Source organism: Dermacentor albipictus, chromosome 4, assembly GCF_038994185.2.
Source record: "Dermacentor albipictus isolate Rhodes 1998 colony chromosome 4, USDA_Dalb.pri_finalv2, whole genome shotgun sequence".
Lineage (NCBI taxonomy): Eukaryota > Metazoa > Arthropoda > Arachnida > Ixodida > Ixodidae > Dermacentor > Dermacentor albipictus.
This window is the reverse complement of record NC_091824.1, coordinates 75703074-75730560: the sequence shown is the minus strand read 5'-3', so window position 1 is coordinate 75730560 and position 27487 is coordinate 75703074. Positions and strand designations below refer to the sequence as shown.

The window sequence follows — 27487 nt, the reverse complement described above, 5'->3', positions numbered from 1 at the left end:
GGGGCAGAACAGTAACAGATAAGATACAGCACAGGCAAGAAGGTCAGCAATTAGCCACACACTAGCTGTGAACGCACCTTGAACGACGACTGGCGAAGTCGTACTGACTGGGTCGTGAAGCTGCATCAACTGACTGGGTTCACTCATGCTTGGGACAGGCTCTGTTGGGGCAGAACAGTAACACATCAGACGCAAAGAACACAGGCAAGAAGATCAGCCATTAACCATACACCAGCTCTGAATGTACCTGTAGCGACGGCTTGGTGCTGGAGGACTCCACGAGAAGTGCTTGGGACAGGCTGCCCACGGCTACAACATGAAAACTGTGACGCAGGTTTTGATATTTCATTTTTCTTCCATCATATTGTGTCTATAGCGAGCGCCTGCTATGAGTGTGCGGCGTTTCTCACACCCGCTTTCGTACAAAGTCTCCTTAAAGTGACCAGGCAGCGCAACAAAGGAAGACAAGAATTAGGAGTGAACACTGACTCACAAGTGCTCGCAACTAAAGGTTTATTTCAGTAACAGCAACGGAAGGTCCTGACAACAGATATGTAATGCAGGATGTAGTTCATTAACTTGTCTTCGCCTGAAAGTTAACGAGAGAAATATTACATAAAGATTCAGGCAGTGATATTAAACGACTCACGGGTACTGCTGTCCTCAGTAGCAGAATACGGTTCCCGTTTCGATGCAGATGCGTGACTCACGGCCGAAACTTCGCTTCCGGTCTTACATGTCCGCTTGCAAACACGCCAATTCACCCCAAGTTAAATAACGCGAGACGTCGAAGCGCAATAAACTAGTTATAGAAACAAAGAAGCAACCAGTCTAAGTGTACGAACGAATAAATCCGTGCCGCCGTGTACTCGAACATACCGGTAAAAATTTTAAATTGAGGCCAGAGGTCACGTGAAAGATCGATGATGCTGAACGCTATTTTCGTTTATAGTGACAAATAAACAATAAACGTACTAATAAAGATTACAATATCTAATTAGCGATGATAATGTTGCCCTCTTTTTTATGTAATAAGAATGCTTCGATAAATGTAGGAGAATGTTGGTAAGATAAAATTGCGCTTATTATAGCGCCTCTAGCCGGAAATATTGGAACTAACACAGGCATCCTTAAGTGATGCTACTATGCCGGTTTTATTAGCAGTGGCATGTGATCGATTTTTTCCCCCTCTGTGGCCATTTGTTGATCTTGAGAGTGTGCTACTCCTGGCCCCGTGGCGTTAACCATAGAAACCCTCACTATACTACCTAGAGGGAAATCTGGCGCTGCTGCGCTGTTGTATGCATGGGAATGGCGGTATATTGTGACTTCGAATTCGCATCGTTCTCGGAGAGACAGGGAAGCGCAGTTCCGTCTGTCACAATGATTAGTTTTCTAATAAAAAAGCACGTAAAAAGCTGTTTTATCGTTATGATTACACAAAAAACATGTTTTGTTTAACTATAAAAACTTGTTATTGCATGTACAATTATATGAAACGTAGAAAGTATCAGTGGGCCGCTATAGTTGGAGGACAGACGACATAATTGGTGCTCGCTTTGGAACAGTTCGTCGTCTGGTCTTTCTTTTCTTCGCTTGGTTTTGCATTGTAGGTGAGTAAACTTCACTTGAATATGTAATATACGTGAATGGAAACATTTTATGAAGATTTTACTTTAAGAACCCGTTATTTGTGTAGCCATGGGGACGTTTTTAGACGAAGCCTTTTTAACACCAGCCAACACAAGCCTCGCATACACATATACCGTCATTCCCATGACGGCACAGTGCCCCTTAGGAAACTCCCATAGACGGTGGCGCCAGATTTCCTTCTAGGTGTAATAGTGAGAAACTCTATGGCGTCAACTGACTGAGCGCCGCCGAGCACACGCTTTCATATCATATTCAAGGTCAAGCGCATGCGCACTCCTAACCGTTATCACGGCACATGCGCAGATCTCGACGCGGCAGAAAACCTGGCGGCACGCAGTGTCTGCGCCAGTGGAGTTTTGTGATACGCGGCCCATTTTACGCCGAGCAAGAGCTTCGCTGTTAAAAACGTCATTCAGGCTTGCAATATCATAGTTCTGAAGAGAGGTCTCTCACCGCTACGTCGACTTGTTCTGTGTTGTAAAGCTTCGTACAAGTGCTTGGAAACGTTATGCGCATGATTTTGGTAACCGGATGCAGATAAAGCATCCGTGTCAATATAATTATGCTTGTTGGTGCGTGAGATAAACGTGAAAAAGTGGGTTCTGAGAAAATCAGCAAAACATAATTGAAACACCTGCAGCACTCACAAAAAAAACTAGAATAGCTAAAATGTATGTAATTCGTATCTTGTCTCCCTCCAATTCTTGATTCTGCCAAATCTAGCCCATGGAGCACCTCTATAATTCTAGGTTGTTTTGACGCGTCAACACCTCATCCAGAGGCCTTCACATTGAGTGTATTGCTACAAAACATTTTCACAGAGTAAGGGCCATGCTCTATTGTAATTGGTTTCCACATATCAAGTTTGTCTTTCTTTACATTAATGAAATGACATACCGTCAGATAATACAAGCTTGAGACTTGTGAGGGTTTTCATAGGAGTCTTTCGTTGCCCTTTGCCAAGTTGTACTATTGAAGCACTTATTCGAATGTATGGGAGCAGCTTATTTGCATAGTATAAGAAATATATAAAGAGGTTATTTTCACAATTTATACACTTCGTCACCACAAAAAGAAAAAAATGCAGTTAATTGTTTTCAGCCTGCTATGATGTTTTGACTGAGAAAGATATATTCAATTTGTTCTGCGAGGCACGCAATAATTGCTGTGGCATATTATTTTATTGCACAACACTGCATACAGTAGCCCGCCATTATTAAATCTCAGAAGAAATTAATAGCACAATGCATATGATCAGGCATATAGCATATTATTGCACTGTCTTAATTCATGCCCTTTTTTTAATTGTACAAAAGCTACCGCACTGAAATAGTATACTAGTACATACTTAAAACGCACGATTTTATACTATGGTAATAATCAATCATTCGAATTTTTACTGTAGTGCCCAGGAACAGCTAGAGAGCATTTCTACTGGTGCACTTAACGAGCAATATGTGAGACAAAATGTACAGAAAACATGAATGTTTTAGACAAAAAATGGTAGAGAAAGAAATAGGGAAAAAAGGAAACGAGGAAAAGTAAAAGGGAGTTAATCCTACGTGATTATCTAAAGATACACAAAACACAGGAAATGAACTCTGCAGTATGTTTTGGAGTCTAGTCTTATTAGCACAATCTTGTAACAAGCCCAGGCAACGAATGTGGAATGCTACTCTGGTATACTGTTGAGGCACGAACGAATGCATATGATCAAGAAGCTGTAAGGAATGTATAATGTCATGGACCACCTTATACATGAACAAAAGGTGTGAATAATTAAGTCTTGAATCTAGAGGTGCGAGTTGAAGTATATTTGAGAAGGCTCAACTGTGGTCGCCAGAATGGCAGAAGTGCTGCTTTAAGATAGATATCAATTTATTCTGGATGAGTTCAATGAGGTCAGAAATAGATTTGCTCATTGCACCCCCTCCTACAGAGGCATACTTTAGTAGTTGGAGGCACACAACAGAATTTCAGAAACAACAGGTGAGTGGAAATCATGCAATATACGGCATGCAATTCCAAGAGCGTGAAGGGCATGTTGTGTAATTATCTATGTGAAGAGAAGCTTAGCATTTTGTCGAAGTACACACCAAGGTCTTTCATTTCATCGACCCTAAGGATTGGAGCATCACGTAGGGTGTATCAAAATTTCCCATGGTGCGTTTTCTGCATATAACTTAATGCCGTAGTGTTGGAAGCATTTAAGAGTACTTATTGTTTCTGCAACAGTTTGAGAGTGAAAAAAATGTCTTTTTGGAAGTCGATGATAGGTGAACACTGTTGACAGTCTGAAATAGTTTGAAGTTGTCTGCACACAAAGTCATGCTGTTCATTTATTAAAATGCTCTTAGCATTAACAGAAAGCGAGGAATCCCATATCGATTCAAACACCTGACGCACTAAAGAGGATAGATATAGGTCGGCAGTTAGTAACTGCACATCTAGCACCTGATTTGTGCATGGGCGATGTTCATACTACCTTCCGAGTGCTAGAAAAGGTACTAGACTTTAGGGAACTATTGAAGATGCTTGTGAGAACGGGGAACAAGTATGCTTCCATACGTCTTAACCCTTTCAACACCCTTTTATCCCGTTGATTGAAAAGTTGCTTTCAGCACATCTCTTGCATCCTCAGAATCGTAGAAAGTGTACAGCTGCAGCAAATATTAAGAATTTTCAATTGTTTAGCGAGTTTTGTCAAGTTTACAAAATTTCGACTCCATGCGAAAACTCACTACAGGAACACAAAATATGAGGACATGTACTATTTCGTGTATTGAAAAGCTTGAAAAGCACTTATCCTGCCACTTGAAAATTATGCCTGGAGCACGATATTGTAAAAAACAATTAAAAGAAGTGAACCTGCTACATACAACATACTGACACAGAGTAAAAACGCCCAGCCGTCTACCTTCCCACTCATTTTGTTAAAACATTCCGCACGTTATTCAAAACTGCAGCACAGTTCCAATAATAGGTGTTTCAACATGCATGAAACACATTTTAAATACCATAACTTTCATCAGTGCTCTTGCTATTGACACACTCTCCTGCTGTGCACGATTGTGTAGACAGCGTCTCAAAGGGTTAAGCTCTGCGGAGGAAGTACCATCAACACCACAAGAAAGGGAAAGTTTAAGGCAAGGTTTAAGGCACTTCATATTCTTGGAAACAAGGTTTTCATTGACTGATAGCATACACTGTGCCAGACTGAGAAGGAAGGTTACTTGCAGCATATTTCACACCCTATAGCAAACAGAAATGTTCTGCAAAGGCATCAGCAGTGTTCGAGACAACACCACTATTTCCATGAAGAAGACGTACATCTTTGGCACTCTTTGTAAAATAGAGCCCACAAAGCTAAAGAATTATTTTGAATTATGTGTCACGCTGGCTTCAACACAATCAACGCGGTAGTAGTGATGATTCTAATAATAATAATAGTAATAATAATAATAATAATATTCTTAGTGGTAACTTGGCACACTAGACTAAAAGAAGGCTGATGCCTGTATGTTAGAGCATCTGATAACCAGCCATCTAGAGCAGGAATTTGCAGGATGCAGAAGGCACTTCCTTCCCTTCCACGTGCACACACACTTGCTCAATAACACAGCACGGCACACACACACACGCACACATTCGACAGGTGCACAACACACAGGAGTGCCAATTCAGTCTGGTTCCAAGGAAGGAGAATCCAAATCACCAGGGGGGGTGGAGAGAAACTTCTGCATGCCAGATATAATCATGGAGTTGTGGTGTCGGGCCATAGAGGCGAGATGAGGGCTCAGGCTGTGTTGACCACTTGTTCAGACGAACTGAAGAAAGAGTAGTGCTGTCCAGAGAGTCGTCAAGCACCCTGCAGTATAGACTAGTGCAATGTTGCGCTGGTATTGCAGGGTGTGCTACTTGAGGGGTTTGAGGCAATCCTCGAAGGCTGGCATGAGCTTGTGACAACCGAAAAGACGGGAGTAAAGCGTGCGTATTGTCCGTCGCTGAACAAGCTTAAGTGTTTTAGCGTCGCGAGTTTGGTACGGGAACTATACTGATGAGCAGTACTCAAGTCGTGACAGAATGATAGAAGTGTAGAGGGCTCGGAAGACCTTAGGTCATCAGGGAAGGGAGACACGGGACACAAACCCAAGAATGTGCCGGTGCTTACATACAGTGCTGGTGACATATGGGGAAAAGTTGAGAGAAGAGCTAAATGTTGCAGCCAGAATGGGAAGGACCCGAACAGTATTTATAGAGGTGCCTCCAAGGAAGAAGGTTGGACGGGCAGCAGTTTCGTTGTGGCTGATACGCATGCCAGCACTTTTTACGGTGCTACTACAAAGTTTGATATTGCAGGCCCAGTCGTTCACCTTTACGGAATGTATTTATTGTAAGCACATATGCTGTGCATCGGCATATTGTTGTTGTGGAAGTGTTAGCTTGTTAATCAAACACATTCTGCGCAGGTGCATTAGTAACTTGGTTTTGAGTATATCTTTGTCCTGACTACAATTTATAGTATCGCAGCAATTAACATTTTAGTAGAAGCTGAAGGGATTCCAGCAGTTTAAGTGTACCGACTGCACAAGACACTGATGACACCTTTTCACCTTCCCCACAATGCACTCACACCAACTACACTTTCCATAAGCAAAAAGTGAGATAAAAAACCAATTACAGTTTCATTGACTCAGTACTTGCAGCTTCTGAAGCGGGCATCGAAGCAATCGTAGTATACGCTGCTACACGCATAGGTCTTGCGTTATGCAGGTCCTGCTATGCACTGCACACAGGGCACACGTTGAAAACAGATAATTTCTTTTTTTTTCAGTACTCAACTATAAGGACACACTGACTCAAACATGACTGCGTTGTCACGTATGCTTCAGTGCGTCAGTGTTCTTGATTGCTACACGAGTGAATTATCCCCAACTAGCCCAAAAGACGGACGCACTTGAAAGAAGTGAGTGAATGAGTACAGTGAACTTGTACTGAACTGGATTCACATGCCGAATAGAAGAGCGCAGTGTCAGCTGAAACAGGCGGCACGGCTGATTATGTAAGTACTTCCAACAGTTCGGCTACTAGTGTATTTCGCTTTCGGAAGTTATCTTTACCACTGGAAACAGCGCAGAGCTTGCCCGTGAAACTTGAGTCAACCGACACCACACGAAACACGCCGCGGTTGACCAACCGAACTTCCACATGCTTCATTCACCACATCACACACCACACGAAGTCAGGAGTGCCATATTTTATATCACTGCAGCACGAAACGGACATGAAAATTCATTTCCTTCGAGAGAGTTTCTCAGGTGAGTTCGTTCACTCACCAGTTACGAACTCGATGGACGCGTTAGGCCTACGCGCAACGTAAACAACATCAGCGATAGGCAAGTGTGGATTATCCAGACTTCGGAGCTCGTAAACATGTTCCCATTCGTTTTGAGCACAAAAAATGCACATACAACAAGCACAGACGTTACGGCAATCGTGATTCGGTCGGCTGTTTTGGCAAACGATCGTACTGAGCCCGGCGGAACCCAGTGGGCAGGTTGGATTAGTCGGCGTCGTTCGAAGTCGCTTCGGATCCACGTCGCACTACCACAACCCACGGGCGTCGGTCGGTCCGTCGTGTCGTGTTCGGCCTACTATTACAACACTGTCCTTCAGGAACACTGTCGCGCGCGTCGTGCGTCCAAAAAACTCGGACGATCGTTGGTGCCGGGCGCCTTCGCTTGGGCGGCCATTACAGGCATAGCAGCCGGAGGCTGCGCAGCCTTCGATTGGTTGACGCCTGCGACGCGTCGCAGCCTCTCATTAGTGCACGCCGGCGCAGCTTCGCCGCGCGTCGGCAAACTTCTAGCATCGACAGTAGACATAATCGCTGCGCGTCGTTACGCTTCACCGTGTTCCCGACCAGCGCTTTTGACACTTTTGACGCTTCGGCGCGTGCCAGTGGTTGGGGCATAAGCCGCATTTATGTCCATGCGTCGGGGTCTCCCGCATCCCTTCTTCGCGGAGCCGAGCCCCATCCTTCGTTTGCGGTAATTGGCTGATAAAGTAGTGTACGAAATCCTCCTGCGCTTTGCAGTATACTCGTATAAACTGGGCCATACAACAACCTCCTCCCAGATGATTCCTACAATTGACCCATGGCCCTCAGTCCCCAGCAGCTGCGGAGCACCTGACGTGTAACACAGCAGAGGGTGCTAAGAATTTCTGGGTCCGGACAGGCCGCCAATGGAAACTGACCCTGTCAACCTTTAATTGCCGAATTCTGTCGAGGGAGGCTTTAGCTTAGCAGGATTCTTTGAGGAAATATCAGACATTGTTTTGGGTATCCTCGGCCTTATTGAGATTAGAAGAACTGGTGAGGCTTACACATTGCTGCATAACGGCCATGTCCTCTGCTATAGAAATCTCCCAGATAAGAAGCAATACGGTGTAGGATTCGTAATCCATAACGAGAGAGTGGGCAACATTGACGAATTCTATAGCGTTAATGAGAGGATAGCTGTAGTCGTAATCAAACTTAATAAGAGCTATAGATTAAAGGTAGTACAAGCCTACGCTCAAACATCCAGTCACCATGATGATGAAGTAGAGCAGTTTTATGAAGATGCTGAATTAGCGATGAGAAAAGTGTAAACTCAGTATACGGTAGTAATGGGCGACTTCAATGCAAAAGTAGGAAAAAGCAGGCTGGTGAACAAGCAGTTGGCAACTAGGGCGTTCATTCTGGAAACGCCAAAGGAGAGATGCTGGTAGAATCCGCAGAAAGTAATAGGCTTCGAATAATGAACACCTTCTTCAGGAAGCAAAGCAACAAGAACTGGACCTGGAAAAGCCTTAATGGTGAAAAAAGAAATGAAATTGATTTCATACTTTCTTCCGATCCCAGCATAGCGTAGGATATAGAACTGTTAGGTAGGGTAAAGGGGGGTTGCAGTGATCATAGGTTAGTGAGGGCTCAGATTCATCTCAATCTCAAGAGAGAAAGAGTAAAATTGGTCAAGAAGAAACAGGCCAACCTAGAGACAGTAAGGGCAAAAGCAGACAAATTCAGGCTGGTACATGCAAACAAATATGCAACCTTAGAACAGAGAGATGAAGATTACATAGAGACAATGAATGAAACTGTAACTAGGTTGGCTTCAGAAGCAGCAATAGAAGTGGGAGGCAAAGCACTAAGGCAACCAGTAGGCAAGCTCTCCCAAGTAACAAAGGACCTAATAAAAAAAACGACAAAGAATGAAGTGTCCAGCTCGAGATAAGATAGAATTCGCGGAAGTGCCAACACGGATCAATAAGGCGAAATAAATGATATTCCAAAATATTACGTGAGAAAGACTGAAGAAGCCGTAAAAAATGAAAGCAGCCTGAAATCAGTGAGGAAGGACCCCGACATAGGACAATCCAAGATGTCTGCACTGAAAGATAAGCAGGGTAATATCATCAGCAATCTCGAAGATATAGCAAAACATGCAGAAGAATTCTATACTGACATGCAGAATACCCAGCGGAGTCAGGATACCTCCATTAGAAACAGTAATGAACAGGATAGAGAAACTCCTATAACTAGCGATGACGTCAGAAGGGCCTTGCAGAACATCAAACGAGAAGAGAGGCAGGAGACGATGGAATAACAGTCGATTTATTCAAAGATGGAGCAGACATAATGCTTGGAAAACTTGGGGCTCTTTATACGAAGTGTTTATTGACTGCAAGGGCTCCAGAAAACTGGAAAACTGCCAACATTATACTAATCCACAAAAAGGAAGACGTTAAAGAATTGAAAAATTATAGTCCCATACGCTCACTTCTATTACTATATAAAATATCTACCGAAGTAATATCCAATAGAATAAGAGCAGCACTGGACATTAGTCAACCAAGGGAACAAGCTGGCTTCAGGAAGGGATACAATGGATCACATCCATGTCATCAATCAAGTTATCGAGAAATCCGCAGAGTATAACAACCATCTCCATATGGCTTTTATAGGTTACGAAACGGCATTTGATTCAGTGGAGATGCCAACAGTCATAAAGGCATTACGTAATCAATGGGTACAGAAAGCTTACGTAAATACCTTGAAAAATATCTGCAGAGGTTAAACTTACCTTAATTCTACACAAGAAAAGCTGGAAGATGCCTACAAAGAAAGGGGTCAGACAGGAGATACAATCTCTCCGATGCTATTCACTGCATGCTTGGAAAAAGTGTTCAAGCTATTAAACTGGGTAGGCTTAGGAATATCTCAGCAACCTTCGGTTTGCCGATGCCATTGTTCTATTCAGCAACGGTGCAGGCGAGTTACAACAAGTGACTGAGGACCTTAACAGAGAGTGTAAGAGTGGGTTGAAGATTAATATGCAGAAGACGAAGATAATAACTAGCCGGGCAAGGGAACAAAAGTTCAAGATCGCCAGTCATGCTGCAGTGTGTGAAGGAGTGCGTTTACCTAGGTCAATTAACCACTGGGAATCCTGATCATGAGAAGGAAATTCATGGGAGAATAAAAATGGGGTGGATCACATTCGGCCGACATTGTCATCTCCGGATTGGAAGCTTACCTTTATCATTGAAAAGGAAAGTGTTCAGTCAGTGCATTCTACCAGTGCTGACATATGGGGCAGAGACTTGGAGACTGACAAAGAAGCTTGAGAACAAGTTAAGGACCGCGCAAAGAGTGATGGAACGTAGTTTGCTAGGCATAACATTAAGAGACAGAAAAAAGAGCGGTTTGGATCAGAGAGCAAACGGGTGTAGCAGATATTCTAATCGACATCAAGAGAAAAAAGTGGAGCTGGGCCGGTCATGTAATGCGCCAGTTAGGTAATCGTTAGACCATTAGGGTTACAGAATGGGTACCAAGAGAGGGGAAACGCAGTCGAGGACGCCAGAACACTAGGTGAAGCGATGACATTAGGAAATTCACGGGCGCTAGTTGGAATCGGTTGGCGCAGGACAGGGGTAATTGGAGGTCGCAAAGAGAGGCCTTCGTCCGGCAGTGGACATAAAACAGGGTGATAATGATGATGATGGTAAAAGCGACACCAGCTCTCTATGCCCCACACTAACTTTAGAGTAGTCTGAGAAGCTGGTGCACTGCATCACTTAGTGTTGCTGATAATCGAGGTCTTTCCTCGAGAGGGTGTCGGAAGGGGCGCTGATGAAGTGTCGTGTGTTGAACGGCTTGCACCACTTTCTCTGATCACTCGCTTCGTTTTCTACAGTCCCTTTCTTTCTTCATTGCAGAACTAATTCTTACACATGCGCTGCCTTTTCGGTGCCTCAGATTTTTTACACAATGTTTCACCATTTTACCATGTTTTTTAACTTTTTCTTCCCCGGGGGAGCGTTTTAGCGTTTCCTGGCGCTAGTTTCTTTTTATACAATTTTGCAGGCCGCATTTCGATGGGGGCGAAATGCGAAAACACCCGTGTGCTTAGATTTAGGTGCACGTTAAAGAACCCCAGGTGGTCGAAATTTCCGGAGTCCTCCACTACGGCGTGCCTCATAATCAGAAAGTGGTTTTGGCACGTAAAACCCCAAATATTATTATTATTACAATTTTGCATTATTCCTTTTTTTAACCTTTTTAACAATCTCCCTTTTCGAGCAACAATTTCTTTCTTATCGTTGTATTTTGCTTCTTGTTTTATGTTGTTGTCATGGCGCTGTTTTCCATGCGGGCGTGATTGTATGCGTCGGTGTGCGGCTCAGCCGTCGCCTCGATCGGCAATGGTGTGGGTCAGTTCTCCACGCATATAATGTTTTCTGACGCATGCGCTGTGGCTATGAACGATGAATGCATATACACGGGTCACCGTGCGTGATAACTTTAGTTGGAAGTTACGCTCTGTAGCACGAACGTCACCTCGTTCGTTGCTGCTGCCGCATTCGCTCACGCCAGCGTTTTGACAGCGAGTTTCCGCGGTCGTCGAGCGAGATGTGTTCTTGCTTACGTGCGCGCGCATGACACCGCGCTTGTCAAATTATTGATTAAGCGAACGTTTACAAGTTTACACGGCTGCTAAAACTATACTATCCTCACTTCGTATAGCTTTGCACTAATTAGTTATGGGAAGCGATACTTCACCTTTCAGGCGAAACGGCGACTTTTCTAATTAGTCGATCATTTTTGTGAGCAAAATAATTTGGGCTTTTGCATCTTGGAAAAAATTTGTTTTTTTTTGCAGTGCTGTGCATATATTTCTGCTCAATGTACTTCAGCACCATTTCTTCATTTTATTCGCCATATCCTTTAATTTATCTTGTTTGATCTCAGATCGTAGCTCATTAAAAATGGCAACAATTCGGGCAACTCAAGTAATTTGGCGACATTTTTCTTGCTGAAGTAAACTGTTGCATCATGTTTCGCCGTGTGTGAACAAAATCGTCACGAAGAAACGCACATAATCTTTCTCATTGCCACGCTCATAAACACTGTTCGCACTGGGAAAGATGCCGCTATTACAAGGGCCTAGGTGGTATTCACTTGCGATATATACTCGAAGACGCGGACATTACTTGCACTAAAATTTCATATGCATACTCGAGTAAGTGACAATAACTCCCTCAACAATTTTTTAAGTAGTTACCTAATGGCACATATTGTAATTTACAAAATCTCGCGTGAGACTGCAAGGCATATCCACTTGAAAATAATTGTCTGGACGACACCATTTACGGGACATTCGCCGTCAAACATGCGGTGAAAATGCAGTGTCGTTCCACTTATTTCTTAACAAAACTCAATTTTATGCATTGAAGTATCTAAGTACCTGGAAGGCCAGTTCATTTCTACGCAACGTTCGGGAATATTATAGTGAAACTGGTGTGATCCTATGAATTCCTTCCTTGCGGACTCCCCGCCTAGAATGTGTGGATTGCAATATGTGCCATAAAGTAATTAGTCAAAACATAATTAGTGATGTGTTGTTAATTAGTCCGTTACGCATTTCAATTTATTTTGCAAGTAATATCCGCTGCTTCGAGTAGACCAGCTGATGAATTAAAATTGTGCTATCTGCCACAGGATATTTAAGAAAATATTACAGTGTTCACTGAAATACCCGGTACTTGGCAAAAAAGGATATTGTAGGGGCGTCAGAATATTTGAAACGTCCGAATAACAGATCGAATATTGCCCTCCTCCACTCGGTGTTGGAATCAAATAATCAGTATTCGTAAATACGAATATTTTACGAATAGTTATTGACTACTTTAGCTCACCAACTGTGCGCGATAAAACATAAAAATGAAATAAATGTGCTGTGCACTTCAACATGGCGGCCCTAGTAAATCTAAGACAGGAAAAGCTACATCTAGTGTAGCGCGTTACGTCGGAGCAAGACCTTAGCGGCCGCTACCATTCGCACTTACCAATAAGTCCTTAGTACGCGAATCAAAGGCACTTATCTGCTCCTAATTCTGCATATGTGCTTTTATCGCGATAACGATTGAATGGACACTGCAAGCGCATTTCTTCCGTCGTCGTCAGCATCGCCGTAATGTTCCATATAAAGTCCAAGCGTGAAATGCCTCCGTGCGTCGTATGCTGTATGCACGAATGAAAACGTATAAGGGTGAGGCCGACGATGGCGGCTGAATCTCGCGCGCGCAAGGCAGGAAAGCGGTAAAGCCCCTCAATTTTCCAAAAGTAGCGCCATTCTTAGATCTTTCCGCCACCCCGCTCACCCAGGCGCTTCCTCCTCCACTCCTCCTGTCGCCCCAGCCTCCTCCGCTCCCCCATTGGCCAATCTGTGTCACGTGAAAGCGGGCCCCGCGCTTTTGTATATTTTTTTCTTTCCGGCGCAGAGCAGGCGCCGCGCTTTTGTATATCTTTTCTTTCCAGCGCGCTGCGACCCCCAATCTTGGGCCTGCGACCCCCATTTTTGGACCTCCGCGACGAAGTACGGCAGGCGGTTTGAAGGAGCGCGGTAGTTTTATACAATGTGTTAGGGCCGAGTGCTTAATTGCGATGCCGTGCTGCTGCGCCTACGGTTGCCACAACAGACCCAGTGACGGCAAAAAGCTTTTTGTTTTACCATCCGCCGGGCGCAACGCAAAACGAAGAAAAGTGTGGATTCACAAGATCGGGCGGGCTGACTTCGAGCAAGTGGCAAAGAACGCGCGGCTTTGTTAAGTGACACGGCTCCTGCAACCTCTTCTTTTGACGCCCGTGTCAAAACGGGCCCGTGTCCAGTGCATTGGGGGTGCGTTAAAGAACCCCAGCTGCAAAAAAAATTAATCCAGAGCCCCCATTATGGCGTGCCTTATGAGATCGTGGTGTTGGGATGTAAAACCCAAGAATCAACTTTTCTTCTGTCTTGTGTGCCTTGACTGTTCCAGTTAACGCAACACTGCTTCCTTGTGAAAACTTACAACGCAAAAGAATACAGACGCACGTAGTATACAGAGATAAAATTAGCACTTCAACAAAAGTGTTGCTGGTGCCAATGAGGGAGGGGGATAATTATTTTCTGAACCTCTTTCCAGTTGTCCCATCAAGTTCCTTCTTTCTTTTCTATCAAATTCTAACCATTTGCACTGTAATAAATAAATAACGATTTCATATGCTGGTAAGTTGTTAAAATTATCTATACCGCCTATGTGTGAAAACGTTGCTCATGGCCACCACAACCTGTGCATGAGCTACGTACATCTGTAAAAGGCGCGGAACAGAAACGGCCCTGCTGCCAGGCATTGCTGACCGCAGACAGTCGGAATCTCTCACGCGCCGGCCGAACAAAAGCATCCTGCAGGTACGTAAATTAACCTACGAAACCACGTGCACATACTTTCGCGCTGTCAAAACCTGAAACTCTGGTAATTACTCGCGTGTCTGAGCACATCGCGTGCTTGTGTCGTGTTTCAGCAACACGAACTTTCAACGTGCGCGCGCTTTACGCCTTAAATACGCCTTGAATAATGGTGCTTTTCTCTATTTCTTCCGCAAATCCGACACGACATTCTTAAGGCCAGTTACCCACTGACAAAGCAAGATCTAGATTGAAAAAACTGCTCCGCAGGACTCGAACGAACTTTTCCGCGGATTTCCTCCCGTAGCGTGTTAGCCGTCGTCTGCTACGGCAGGCCCACTGCCGGCGGCGCCACCGTCGAGGCCGCGCCGAGCGGAGGAGGAGAGAAGTGAATGGCGCTACTTTGGGAGATTGAGGGGCTTTAGAAAGCGGGGAGGAAGCGCGCCGTCTACCGTCGCGCGCAAGGCACCGTGGGGAGGGGAGGGGCGCGCTTTACTCCAATGGCTGCTGTGTATGGCGCAGCCACGTTCGTACATCCAGTTCGCACTTGGATGTAGTTCGATGTTTTTTACCGCAATTGTGCGCTACTGTTTTTCAATAGGCTCAGTATTGAATAAAACAAGTTGAATAAAACAAGTTTTAATCATCAGAAACAAACACACATTGATATACGGCTGCTATTGCGTTGTTTTAGATCATTTTGATTTCTCTTGTTGTTCTTTTCGGGTTTGTTATTGCAGCCAGTCGCGGCGAGCCTCACGTACCAGCGAGCCCGAGCTAGCGCCACTCGAGCGCTGCGAAGCATGGACGGAACGCGCCGAGTGATAAATTTTCGCGACAGAACTGCTTGCGTAGCTTCCACAGCGTTGCACCTGATGTCTGCAACGGGGTATGGTTCGCATTGAAGCGAGACGCAGCACGGAAGCCGATTCGCTCGCTGCGTGCTGCCGCACTTCCAGCGTTGTGAAAGCTAGCTTCCGCGGTCATCGAATGAGATGTGTTCATGTTTGCTTGTGCGCGCGTGGCACCATGCTTGTTAATTTAGTTAGCAAGTGAATGTTTACTAGTTTATACCGCCGATAAGGCTACTATCCTTAATTCTTTTACTAATTGCTATCGCAATCGATGCTTCGCAACGTGCAATAACGTAACAACTTGCTAATGTTGCGAACATACTTGGATGTCAAGATTATGTTATATTACTGGTGATAACCGCTGTTTATTATTTGAAGACGATTAGTAAAATATTCGCTATTCGATTCTGGAACTCTTCAATTAGCCATTCGGTTTTGTCTCCAAACCTAGTGTTCGCCCCCCCCCCCCCCCCCAGGATTTTCTTAGGTGTTTAGACTACAGCTGCAAGTGAATTTCGCTTCCAGGGCCGCCACTCTGGACATGGCGCAGTCGATGAGGATGGAATTCTACGACGACAGTATATATTTGCCAGACTACTTCTTCTTAAGCGTGCCCCGCCAAGCCAAGGAGCATCGAGACAAAATGGAGGACCTGCAAGCAAAGCGGGAGGCCACTCCACGTGAACACGAGGAGAAGTTGCAGCGCGTGCGCGAAGAAGACAAGCTGCGCGCCCAGAAACGCGAGCAAGAGGAGCGTGAACACCTCGAGGAGATGGAACGGCAGCAGAGGGAGCGTCAACGGGTGTCCGAAGCAGGACTCATTTGGGCTGGTAAGCATATTGAACGCACATGCGTTTGGTATATGTGAATGCCACTTTATGGGCATTTCCTGAATTGTAGGGCGAACAATTTCATCGAAAATAAATGCACATAACAAACGCGTATCTCGCTTGCGTGGCAACGAGAATTGTTTACGGGGCCTCCTTTCTCAATAAAATATAAGTTTCTCGCTGCCCTATGGCGCACTCGCATATAGCTAGTAGTTCTTGCTGTTGAGCGAGTTGGTGCATGTCGAAAAATAATGAATTCAGCACCTAAACCCCGATCACCGTGGAGGGGAGTACATATAGATTGGACGAGCGCTAACTTGCAGCTGTTAACCTTTGCAGACAGTAAGCATGTAAAAGCTAGTTTTTCATAACGCACGCGCACCGTGCATGTGCTGGCCCCTAGATTCAGACTAACAACTAAAGTTCATTTTCCAAATGACGTCATTTCATAATCAAACTCACTCAATTTTTACCTTTCTTTAAATAATTAAATGCTTCCGAGGTTTTGCGAGCTACATTGTTTTCGCTCCTTCCCAACATCAATTTCTCCGCAAGGCGTGGGTCACATCCACATTCGAGCGAACATGCACTTATTGCCGTGAATAAGGAAAGCTCGCACTCAACGTGCCTGTGACTTCATGGGGGTGGGAGCCACGCTATTGGAGATACGTATCCTGGGAAGGAGCAAAAACAAAGTTGCTCGCGAAGTCTTAATTGGAAACCTTTTTATTGCGATAGCAATTATATGGGCACTCCAGGCGCATTTCCGCCGCCGTTGTCGGCGGGATGTTCCGTATGAATTCCAATTGCGATATCATCGCGGCAGCGCGCCGTTTGCTGTGGGTGGGAGTGAAAGCGTGTGAGGGTGAGCAGACGATGGAGACTCAATCTCGCGCACGAAAGGGACGAAGGCGGGGAAGAAGCGCGCCGTCTCCCGTAGCGCGCAAGGCACCGGTGGGAAGGGTGGGGGGGTGGGGGGGGAGCGCGTTTTACACCGGCGGCGGCTGCTTACGGCGCGGCCACGCGTGCCCTATCTTGAAAGCGATCAGCGATGGGGACCGAGTGCACCGAGTGCTGCTGACTTCGTGTGCGCTGTGTTCTCGCCGCTTAGTTTGCGTTCAAGCGATTGCCACCACGAAGGGCGATTCACTCGCTGCTGCTTCCGCTCTTCCTCACGCCAGCGTTTTGACCGAGAGTTGTCCGCAGTCATAGAATGAAATTCATGTGTTCATGTTTGCCGGTACGCGCTTGACACCGTGCTTGTTAGTTCAGATAGCAAGCCAATGTTTGCATGTTTATACGGCCTGTAAAACTTCTATTCCTACTTTGTATATCTCTAATAATCTGCTATCACAATCGGTGTTTTGCCTTTCAAGTGAAAGCGCGATATTTTTTTGTCAGAAAGAAAGGTGCAAATTGTGTAATTGATACATCAGTGAGTTTATTTTATTTGGAAATACATAATCTGGAAAGTGTTTGCTGGTTTTTCGTGTGTGAAGCAAGGAGCGAGGGCACATGCACCGTGCGTGCTTTATGAAAAAAAAACAACAGATCTCTTATATCGTTACGGCGCAACCAACGTGGCGTTAGTGAGAAGAAGGCGATTTGACGTGCAAAGGTGGAATCAGTCTCGACAGCCATCTTGTTTATGTGTCCTTGTCTCTCTTGGAAATATTGTAAATACATCTTTATATGTGACTTCAACGTAACAACTTGGTGAGAGGTGCGGGGTACCAACAAGAAACAACTGAGCTCCGCAGTGGTCGTCACCTCGGACTGGACAACATGACAGCAGTGCAAAGCAAAATGAGTTTTGAAGAAATGGCTCAGGAATATGAATCAAAGTAAATAGATGGCTAAAGTGCTCAACTATCTCTACCTGAAACGCGTGGACACTGACGGAGGAACAGGTCAAGAAAGTTAGCAACCACGTACACCGTAATTAAAAGTGTTAATAGACATCAAGGAGTCACCAGAAAGATAAATCGGGGGCGGCGGCGCACTCGATAAAACTGTCTATAGCTGAGCGGTCTTTCTTAGGCTAATGAAAGGCATGGGCGACCTATCAAGCCAATAAGAATCCAGAGATGGCTGTCCGTCTGGTACCTGCATGGCTCTTAAAAAAAGCATTATAGCAGAGAGGATCAAAATTTAGCCATTTACAGCGTTAAAGAATGCTTCATTTGATTATAAACAAACAACTTGCACAAGAGAGATTGAATTTTGAATTGTACAACAAAAAAAAAAACCTTTTAAATAAGGGTAACTGGTGGAAGGAGTTTCATTAATTCTCAGGGTGTGGTTCTTCGTGACACTTGATGTGTCGCCCTAATCTACATTTCACTACTGATTCCTGTCTTACAGGGATAAATATAGTAAGAAAAACTCCACATCCCAATACGTCGATTCTCTCGTGAACGCGCGAATTCGAAAGCTTCAGTAAAACAGCGGAATCGCGTCAAAATGAAGCTGGACGTCCACGTATAGACGCGAGCAATACTAGAAAAAATTTTATCTGGTTGTTTCTTGACAGTAGTTTGTGCAGTGAAACCTTGCCGCTTTTCCTCATTTATTCATGAAAATTTGCTATATTTTCTAATATTTTTTTCCACTCAGGAATATTCTCTGCCCTGGAGGAACTGTTTTCTGGAAGCACGACTGGAGGCTCAAGTGGTCCGGCGAACTTATCACAGGACTTCAACGGGCCTCCTCGCTGAGCAAATTAGATGGGCTGCACAGTGGCTCATCAGTGACTTCCTCTTTTGCGCTTCTCCAATTATTATTCGTGTGAAGTTCTGCTTAGTTTAAGCACATTGTTTCTACGTGGGTTGCGAATCATGGAATAAATGAAGATCCCATAATCAAGAGGCTGAAAAGACACCTAACGACTGCTAAGGCTTCTAAAACGACTGCTTAAAGACGCTAAGCGACTGCTGCAGTACGCGATACTACAAAAAATATTTCTAGACTCAATGAACGCAGATAATTATTGTGAATAACTGAACAAGAGCACCACAGCTGGGGTCGGGCGGCGGCAGCAGCTCGCGCAGCCGCAAAACGCTCGAGAAGCGAAGTCTTGATCCGCGTCGTCTGCTACGGCGGCGTGCGCTGGATGCACTGTCGGGAAGCCTGCTTCTGTCAGGGGCGGTGCAGCGATTTCATCGTTACTGCGGGAACTGAGCCGATACTCTTTACTAAGCGTTGTGCGACGCCAACCTCCGAGCCTTCATTGGCGATAATGCAGTTCTACAAACTTCTTTTGACAACATGCTTCGTCTATTCTTTCAAAAGGTCGGGGTACTGAGTACGTGCACGTATATTTCTTCACTGTGTGTACTACCGTAATACGCAGCGACAAGAAAGGCACCAAAATGTGCCCGCAACGTGCTCAGTCTTTATTTGACACGAAAGGAAAACAGAGCACTCAACAATAAGAACTATTGGTGCCAAACACGACGAAACAAACAGATACGAATAAAGTAATGTTTTAGGTTAAGACTGCGAGCTGGAAGTGATTCTTCTCGACAATATTTCATTACACTAGACAGACCCTGCCCGCCGGCTGAGAAATGCACGCGTCACGCTCCGAACTCCCCTAGTATCTCGTTACGTCCCCAGTAGTAGTGATGACAGGGCCCACTCTGGAGTGCAGTGGGGTGTAGAGTGACTTGGCGAGCAATGTGTTCATTCGAAGCACGTCCCACTTGCTCACGATGGTGAACCAAAGCCTATCCTCCGACATCCTACATAGAGGATGCTGCGCCAGCGCGATACTTGCAATGAGCCCCAGACGTCTTCAGCGATGTTGAGGTCCGGGGACTGATGCGGCCACTCCAAGACAGCGACGCCGCCCTCTTCGAGCACTTCTTGCACAACACGAACAGTGTGGATCGGCCACCTATCGTGTTGGAATGTATAGTCGCCTTTCGCGGTAACGGGCCGTGGAGAACGCGTACGGAATCAGTACATCGTCTATAAATGCCCCGTACCTTTCGGGGATGAACTTGCCTTCGAGGCGAATCGGTGGGCGTCGCACACAGTTTAGTAAAGAACATAGGCTCAGTTCCCGCAGTAACGATAAAATTATGGGACTTAGCACACTTCCCGCCAGCGCGGCCAGCGCGCGCCGCCCTAGCAGACGATGCGGTTCAAGACTTCGCTTCTCGAACGTTTGCGGCTGCGCGAGCTGCTGCCGCCGCCGGAATCAACCGCTCGCCACATCGCGATGCAATTCGCTCCGAGTCATCCCCTAAGTGTGAAACAACCTGTACTGTACATGAGCGCCGATTCGCCTATCTTGCAATGCATTTGGCGCGGCCAACTAATGTTCCAGCGATAAGAGGCGCCCAGCCAGTATGCCGCCGTGCTCACTGCCTCCGCTCAGCTCATTTCTTCGTCGTCGGTTACCAAGGTACTCTCCTCCCTTTGTTCCTTCCCTAGTTGTGCGCGCCAAATATTCGCGCCGTGCGGCGGTCAAGTCGAGAGACGAACGTCTCCAGGGCATCCTTCGACTAGCAAAACATTAAGGGACCGGATGGCGTGGTTTCAGCTCTCGTCGCCGCTTCAGCGGCATAGAGTAACATGGTAAACGACAAGAGTTGGCACTCGAGCCGCTTCGCGGCCGAGCTATGGAGCTTCGCCGATTCTATTAGGTGGCAGAGCACATCAAGAAACATGTGACTGGCTGCGGCTATGGCTGGCAGCTTGACAGGCGGCATGACCCAACGCGTGCGAAGCCTGGTCGGGCCCCATCGCCGGGCTCTTTCTGTGAAATGCTACCGAAGGATCGTTGTTGGGTTCTTGCGCCAGCGCCTGGCGTTACTGCTTCGTCGCCGTTTCATGGTAAGGCCACAGGAAGTTCTTTTGCACGTTGTTCAAGAGGTATTCTCTTCGTATTTCGTTATATCACTATTAGCCGCATTAACGAGTGACGGTGGCCTTGAAGCCATAAACAGCTGCTGCGCATTTGCTACGCTGACTTTCAAGAGAACAGACTTGTAGGCTACGTGTTACTGCATAACTTGAGGCAAAGCGAAAAAAAAAGAACACAAGGACAAGACAAGGAAACACAGCGCAACTAACAACTGAATTTTTATTTCACATGCTTACCATTTATATACTATGTATATATGTGGTAACCATGTGTAATAAAAATTCAATTAGTAGCTCGGAAGCTGCCACGTCGCTGTTATCGCTATCATCACCGCTCATTGCTGCGCATAATAAAAAACATATGCGAAATAAAAGTCAGCTTCAGGCAAAGCGCGAAAAAAGTATCGAGGACTAGACGAGGAAGCGAAGACAGTGCAGTACTAACAAGTAAATTTTTACTGCGTATCGTTACCACAGAAGGGAACGAACGCAGCGCTACTAACAATGGAATTTTATTGCACATAGTTACCACATATATACATATATATATATATATATATATATATATATATATATATATATATATATATATATATATATATATATATATATACACGTCTTCGTTTCCTTCTCTTGTCCTCTTTTTTTTGTTCGCAGCAAATCCACTCAGTCATGTGGAGACGTCTGCGAAAATTAGGGAAAAAAAGATGGCGTGAATATTCCAATAGGTCGTCTCCCCTGACACCAGTTCCACAAGTATGGATGACTATTCGTGCATTAAGTGGCACTGTTGCTCAAACACAACCACTTCGTGCTCTCGCAATAGCCAAGGATACATGAAAATAGTGATTGCTGAGGAATACTGCAAGGTTATAACTAGAACAAACATATCTATTACTAGTGCTGAGTTTCAATGTCCGATTGAAATGGCAAAACAATAGTTCTTGCCTGTTTCAGTCGCAGCACGTACAATTAGACTACGAATTCTCTATGATGGAGCTAAAATGTGGGCTTGCGTCTCGTAAGACAAAGACTGCTTCCGGTCCAGATTTCATTAAATACGGTATGTTGCAAAACATGGGACCTAATGGTCGAGTGGCACTTTTGGACTTATTCCATGACTTGTGGAAAAAGGAGCGTGTCCCTAACTCTTGGTAAACGGCAGGTGGGATACCTACATTGAAGCCTGGTAAAACACCTCTTTCTCTTGAATCTTTTCGTGTTGTGAGTCTGACGAGCTGTTTATGGAAGGTCATGCAGAAAATTATCGAGACTAGGCTGCAATGGTGGTGTGAGCGAACAGAAGCACATCCCGAGCACATGACAGGATTTCGAAAGCGGTTATGCACCATGGATGCAATTTTGGATATCTTCACGTATGTTGAACACGAAAGAGCTAGGGTGAGTGTCACAATAGCGGCTTTTTAGCCATTAAAAGAGCCTTCGACACTGTCGGCCATGCTCATATATCATGTATCCTGCTAGAACTGGGAGTTTCAGGAAGGGCGCTACGGTGGATATCCAACTTCAACGGCAGGTAAATATTTATTCAAATAAGTGAAGGAAGAAGTTCGTCTCATAATATTATTCAAGGAGTCCCACAATGCAGTGCCGTAAGTCTGTTTCTCTTTAAATGTGTGATGGCCGATTTACCGCCGAGATTTGGACCTGCACTATACTACTCTATATATGCGGATGATGTTTGCATTTGGGCCTTTGGTTAACCTACCAGCCTTGCTCAGTCAACTCTGCAGGAAGGCCTCAACATTGTCGACAGAAATGGGAATGAAACTGTCTTACAGTAAGACGGCTGTGTTGCCTTTCACCACAGGAGATCTAAAGGATATTCAGCTGTGCCTTGAGGGACAACCTTTAGATATAGTGAAACAACACAAATTTCTAGGGTTATGCTAGACAGGCAACTTTCTTAGAATTCTCGGATTAAAACCCTCGAAGTAGAAATAAACTCATTAATACATGTTCTTCACCGCGTAGCAGGCACGACATGGGGAAGGTCGGTTTCACCCTTACTAAAAGTACATAATGCCCTTATAAATCGAAAGATAGCATATTATTCTCCTGTTCTGCATGGAATCTCCCGTTCCTGAATATAGACTGCAAAGAATAATAGCTAGGAGCCTTAGAGTATGCATGGTGTTCCTCGAGCAACCTCAAGTTCCTTATGCCATCTTCGACTGGTCGTTTCTGAGCGCTCTGGAGCGCTCTCGCGAGCGGCGTTGTCTTCGGCTGGTTGAAAGAGGGTGCACGCCCTGCGTTCGGCTGGTTCTTCTCGATTGCTCTCCTCCACCTTCGAGCGCTCTGAGGCGCTCCGAGCCCTGTCCTCGGAGCAGTCGTCGAAATTGAAACGTCATCGCAGAGCCGCGTCGCTGCTGTTGGCGACGGCCCACCGTAACCTAGGCAACCCAGGCCACTGCGACGAACGCTCGTCCCGCCGGCGCGTCCGCCGGTTTTCCCGGCAGCGCCGGGAGCTTTCGATAAGCGAAACATCGGACGTTGGTAGTAGTCACGTGGTTTAGCATCTGCCATTGCCTCCTCCGAGAACGAGTTGCACGTTTGGCTTGCGCGCTCGTCCTCTACCTCTGAGCTCGGGGAACGCCGGATCTGCCCGCCTCTGCTTCGGGGGATGGAAGCGACCAGCCGAAGATAGCATCAGTAATTGCAGAGGCACGTCATCCTCCATTTCCTGTTTCGATCTTGTTACTCACCAACTGCTTTGTTTAAGGCTCAGCAAACTGAATGTTGACCCTAACATTATTTTATGGATCGAGAGTTTGTCTGAGTAATAGAACTCAATTCGTCGCTGAAGATAACGCTTACTCGTCATAATGTTCTGTTACCTCAGGCGTGCCTCAAGGTTCTGTGCTGGGGCCGTTATTGTTCCTAATATATATTAATTATCTGTCAAATTCTGTTAACTCTATAATCAGGCTTCTCACAGATGACTGCATCATTTACCCTGTAATCACTTGGGTTTAAGACCCGTCTATACTTCTATGTGATCTAGATAAGGTATCTAGTTGGTGCTAGATTTGGCTCACGAAAGTGAATACGAATACTAAGGTTACGCGTGTGTCACACAGGTCTCCCATTGCGAATCTTAGTGCATACCATACGTCAGGCTCTGTACTTGAAGAAGTAGGAACTTGTAAATATTTAGAGGTCCATATAACTGCTAATCTTTCATGGCAACCGCATGTCGATTATATTGTTAATGCTAATCGCATGCTTGGTTACCTGCGGTGTAACTGTTCTACGGCTCTATCTTCATTAAAGCTACTACTCACAAAACCCCAGTACGTCGAAATTAGAATACGCATACTCTGTGTGGCATCCGGGCCTCGAGGCCCTTACTAATCAATTAGAATCGGTACAGAATCGCAGCACCCGTTTTATCCCGAAGTTCCCCCGCGCTGCTAGAATAACTGCGATGAAAAGTACCTCGAACCTTCCTGGTCTTTCCCTTCGTAGGAAACTCTTGCGAATGCTGACTTTTCACAAGACTTATTACCATAGTTTTCAGCTAAAAGGGGATCTTCTTTCTCAGCCATCATTCATATCACCTCGCACAGATCACCGCCATAAGCCATGCATTCCATACTGCCGGACTAATGCGCACTTTAACTCATTTGTGCCAAAGACGGCAGATGATTGTAACCACCTGCCCACATCTGTTGCCGACATCTCTGACACGTATTTATTTAAAACTGCCGCTGAAAACTGTGCGTTCAGCTAATCTGCCTTGTCACTAATCTGATCTTGCAGTTCGCCTAAGCCTGCCCTTTTTCGTTACTGTATATAACATCGTTTTCTTTTTGTTGCATTATGACTTTACCGTTTTCTTACTTCACACCCTTCTGTAACAGCCCCTGAGCCTCGAAGGTATTGTAATAAATAAATAAATAAATAAATAAATAAATAAATAAATAAATAAATAAATAAATAAATAAATAAGTGAAAGTGTCGCAGGGACCTCTAGCCGGTGTAAGGACATGGGCGTGATGGCAAATGCCAGGGATCGACCAATACCGCTCCAACCGGGCGCCCTGTAGGGTTGCCAATGGTCCCGAATTTAGCGTGACAGTTCTGACTTTTGAATAAATGACCCGTGTCTGACATGACCCTGTCGAGACGGCCACAAATCCCGCCTTTTTTAAAATGCTGAATACAATGAACGAACTATAATTTCTTTTGCAATGCCTAACAGCGCGGTTCTAAATCCTTCTATTTTGTCTGGGCGTGCATTCTCGTAAACATAGAGACGGTTTTGTTTTTGTCAAACTTTATTAGTGTTGTAAGCCCTTGACCTTTCTAAGTACCTTTACCTGTATTGGTATCAGCAGCGACTGTTCTTTTTTAAATCGCGACATGGTAGGCCTACAAAATTGTGAAACTTTGTTGCGAGTACAGACGGATGGCACCTGGCAGTTACAAAGCAGTCGTTGCCATCCGCCTGAACGAAGAGGATGGTAAATGGACACTGAAAAGAAAATTGAGCTCTACTGTAATGGTAAATCGCGCTTCTACGATCCATAAAGTCATTCTTAACCATCAGAGAAGGCTTGATAATCCAGGAAAGACAAAAACCACATCTTCCTCTTTAAACTACCCGTAGCTGTGACGTAGTTGCGGCGTAACGAATTTGGACGGTGCTGGCTTAGAACTAGGTGATTTTCTGGCGGTAAGGATGGATCGGCCTACATATGGGGAGTGCGTAATGCCTACTTCACCTCCGCCGCGGGTCGACCCGGTCAACGTCAGTACACCAGCTTCAGTTGTAAAACTCCCCGCCCGCGCGCTTACAGCCACTGTCGCCACTTCTGTGACAGCCGCCAGATGGCAGCGCTGTTCCATCGAGCTCTACTGCAGACGCCTCGTCACAGCCTTGAACTTGTGCGAATGGGCAGTTTGCGCGTGTTTCACGCTGGCTGGCGTTCTCCCTTGTCCGAATTATTGATATCACGAGAAAGCGGTATCCACATAAAGCAATAAGATTTATGGCACCAGTTCGTTAATACTGAAAGAAGGGTAAACTGCACGAAAGGAAGAAACGCCTACAGCGAAGCGAAGGAGCTGCGTTTCTAAATGCCCTGTGTTTCTTCCGGTCGTCTTGACATTTCGCGCAGTTTAGGCTCACGAGTCTGAATATCTCGCCAAAGTGCGCGATTGTAGGATGATCATCCCCACCGAAGCTTCTCACCACGCAAAAGAAAAGCTACAAAAAGAAAGATGAGGTCGGTCTTTGTACACACAAGCCACAAAAAAAAGTCGGATTTTTCATTCCGTGAAGATGCTTAATCAGCGAAGCTGAAACGTGCGGCCCCTGTGTTTATCACTGGGTTAATCCCGAGGGTTCATTAAAGCATTTCTCAGTTATGAGGTTACACACACAATCGGCTGCGGTGGAGAGAACCACGTCACTGACGGTATGCCCACAGTACGCAGTTGTCGCTTGCGTTCGATGTCTCGAGTTTGCTAGGCGGCGTGGTTAGCAGCCTTCGCCTGCGATTTGGCGCTTGTGATTCTTCGTAATTAAATTTCTTCAAAATTAAATCTTTCCGTTACGTAACACCATGAGTGGCTCATACTCCCTTAAGCAATGGCTCATACCCCCGTAAACGCAGCCTCCCCATTACGATGACAGAAGTGAAATTCTACGCTGGAAAGATGAACAGCCACGCAGCCAGCTGGGGAAGACGACGACGAACGCGGCAGCAGTGGCACGAGCGCGTGCCGTTGATTTCGCAGAGACTTCCCGGTCGCCACGAGGAATCGCTCTGTTTCACGCCGAGCGAAGCGTCGCATTGCTGGGAGCACAGAAAAAAAATTACCGACGATTACGTTACTTCCTAATGCGAAATTTGAGCGCAGCAAATAAGCTGTTTCACCTTTTCGATAGATTGAGGCAAAGAAATCGAGCAACACATGTATGCGCTATCACAGAATTTTTTTTTTATTTTTCACACGTATTCCTTTAACAAAGACTCCACTAACAGTTCTTGACAGTCATGAAGGAAGCTTTGTGGTCGGAGAAATAGACTGATATATGTTCGACTTGGTACACCAATGCTTGATTCTCAAAGACGAGATCTATACAAGTGCCTCGCGAGGTTGTCACAGCCGTGGGACGCGTTACGAGCGAGAGGAACGGGATGTTCTCCCGCATAAGTGTTAGGAAATTGCTGTTTGTCTTTATGTCAACATTAAAGTCCCCCACTACTAACATCGGTGTGGATCGATGGACGGTTAATGCGAGTTGCAGGAAGTGCACGACGTCTTTCGTGAGTGCGGTAGCGGACTCACGAAAGCGGTATCAGTCGGTCGCTGCTAGCGCTGGGGGGATGAAAGGGGGGCGGAGCTGGTTACGAGGCCGACGATAACGCCGACGACGACGCGAAACCCAGGAACGGACGCCAAAGAGCCATTTGTGTAGCCAGCCCTCCTCCACAGTCTCTCCTCCTCCCTTCCATCATCCTCCCTCGCC

General features: G+C 45.6%; 2 protein-coding genes across 4 annotated transcripts in view; both read left to right on the top strand.

Annotated features, from left to right (window-relative positions):
* LOC135895881 (DDRGK domain-containing protein 1-like) overlaps positions 1-18978 on the top strand; it is a 30922-nt gene extending 11944 nt beyond the window's left edge. For both annotated transcript variants that reach the window (XM_065424092.1, XM_065424093.2), the window contains exons 2-3: positions 15809-16113; positions 18730-18978. In XM_065424092.1, the coding sequence (XP_065280164.1) occupies positions 15825-16113; positions 18730-18830 (390 nt within the window). In that variant the 5' untranslated portion in view covers positions 15809-15824 and the 3' untranslated portion in view covers positions 18831-18978. The remainder of the gene's footprint in view (positions 1-15808; positions 16114-18729) is intronic.
* Positions 18979-20375: 1397 nt separating this feature from the next.
* The window catches only part of LOC135895879 (ensconsin-like), a 438594-nt gene continuing 431482 nt past the window's right edge, over positions 20376-27487 (top strand). Inside the window, exon 1 of one of the 2 annotated variants that reach the window (XM_065424085.2) lies at positions 20376-20524. In XM_065424085.2, coding sequence (XP_065280157.1) covers positions 20416-20524 — 109 coding nt within the window. In that variant the 5' untranslated portion in view covers positions 20376-20415. Of the gene's footprint in view, positions 20525-20872; positions 20956-27487 lie in introns of those variants that run through there. The other variant, XM_070538082.1, reaches the window with a different exon arrangement.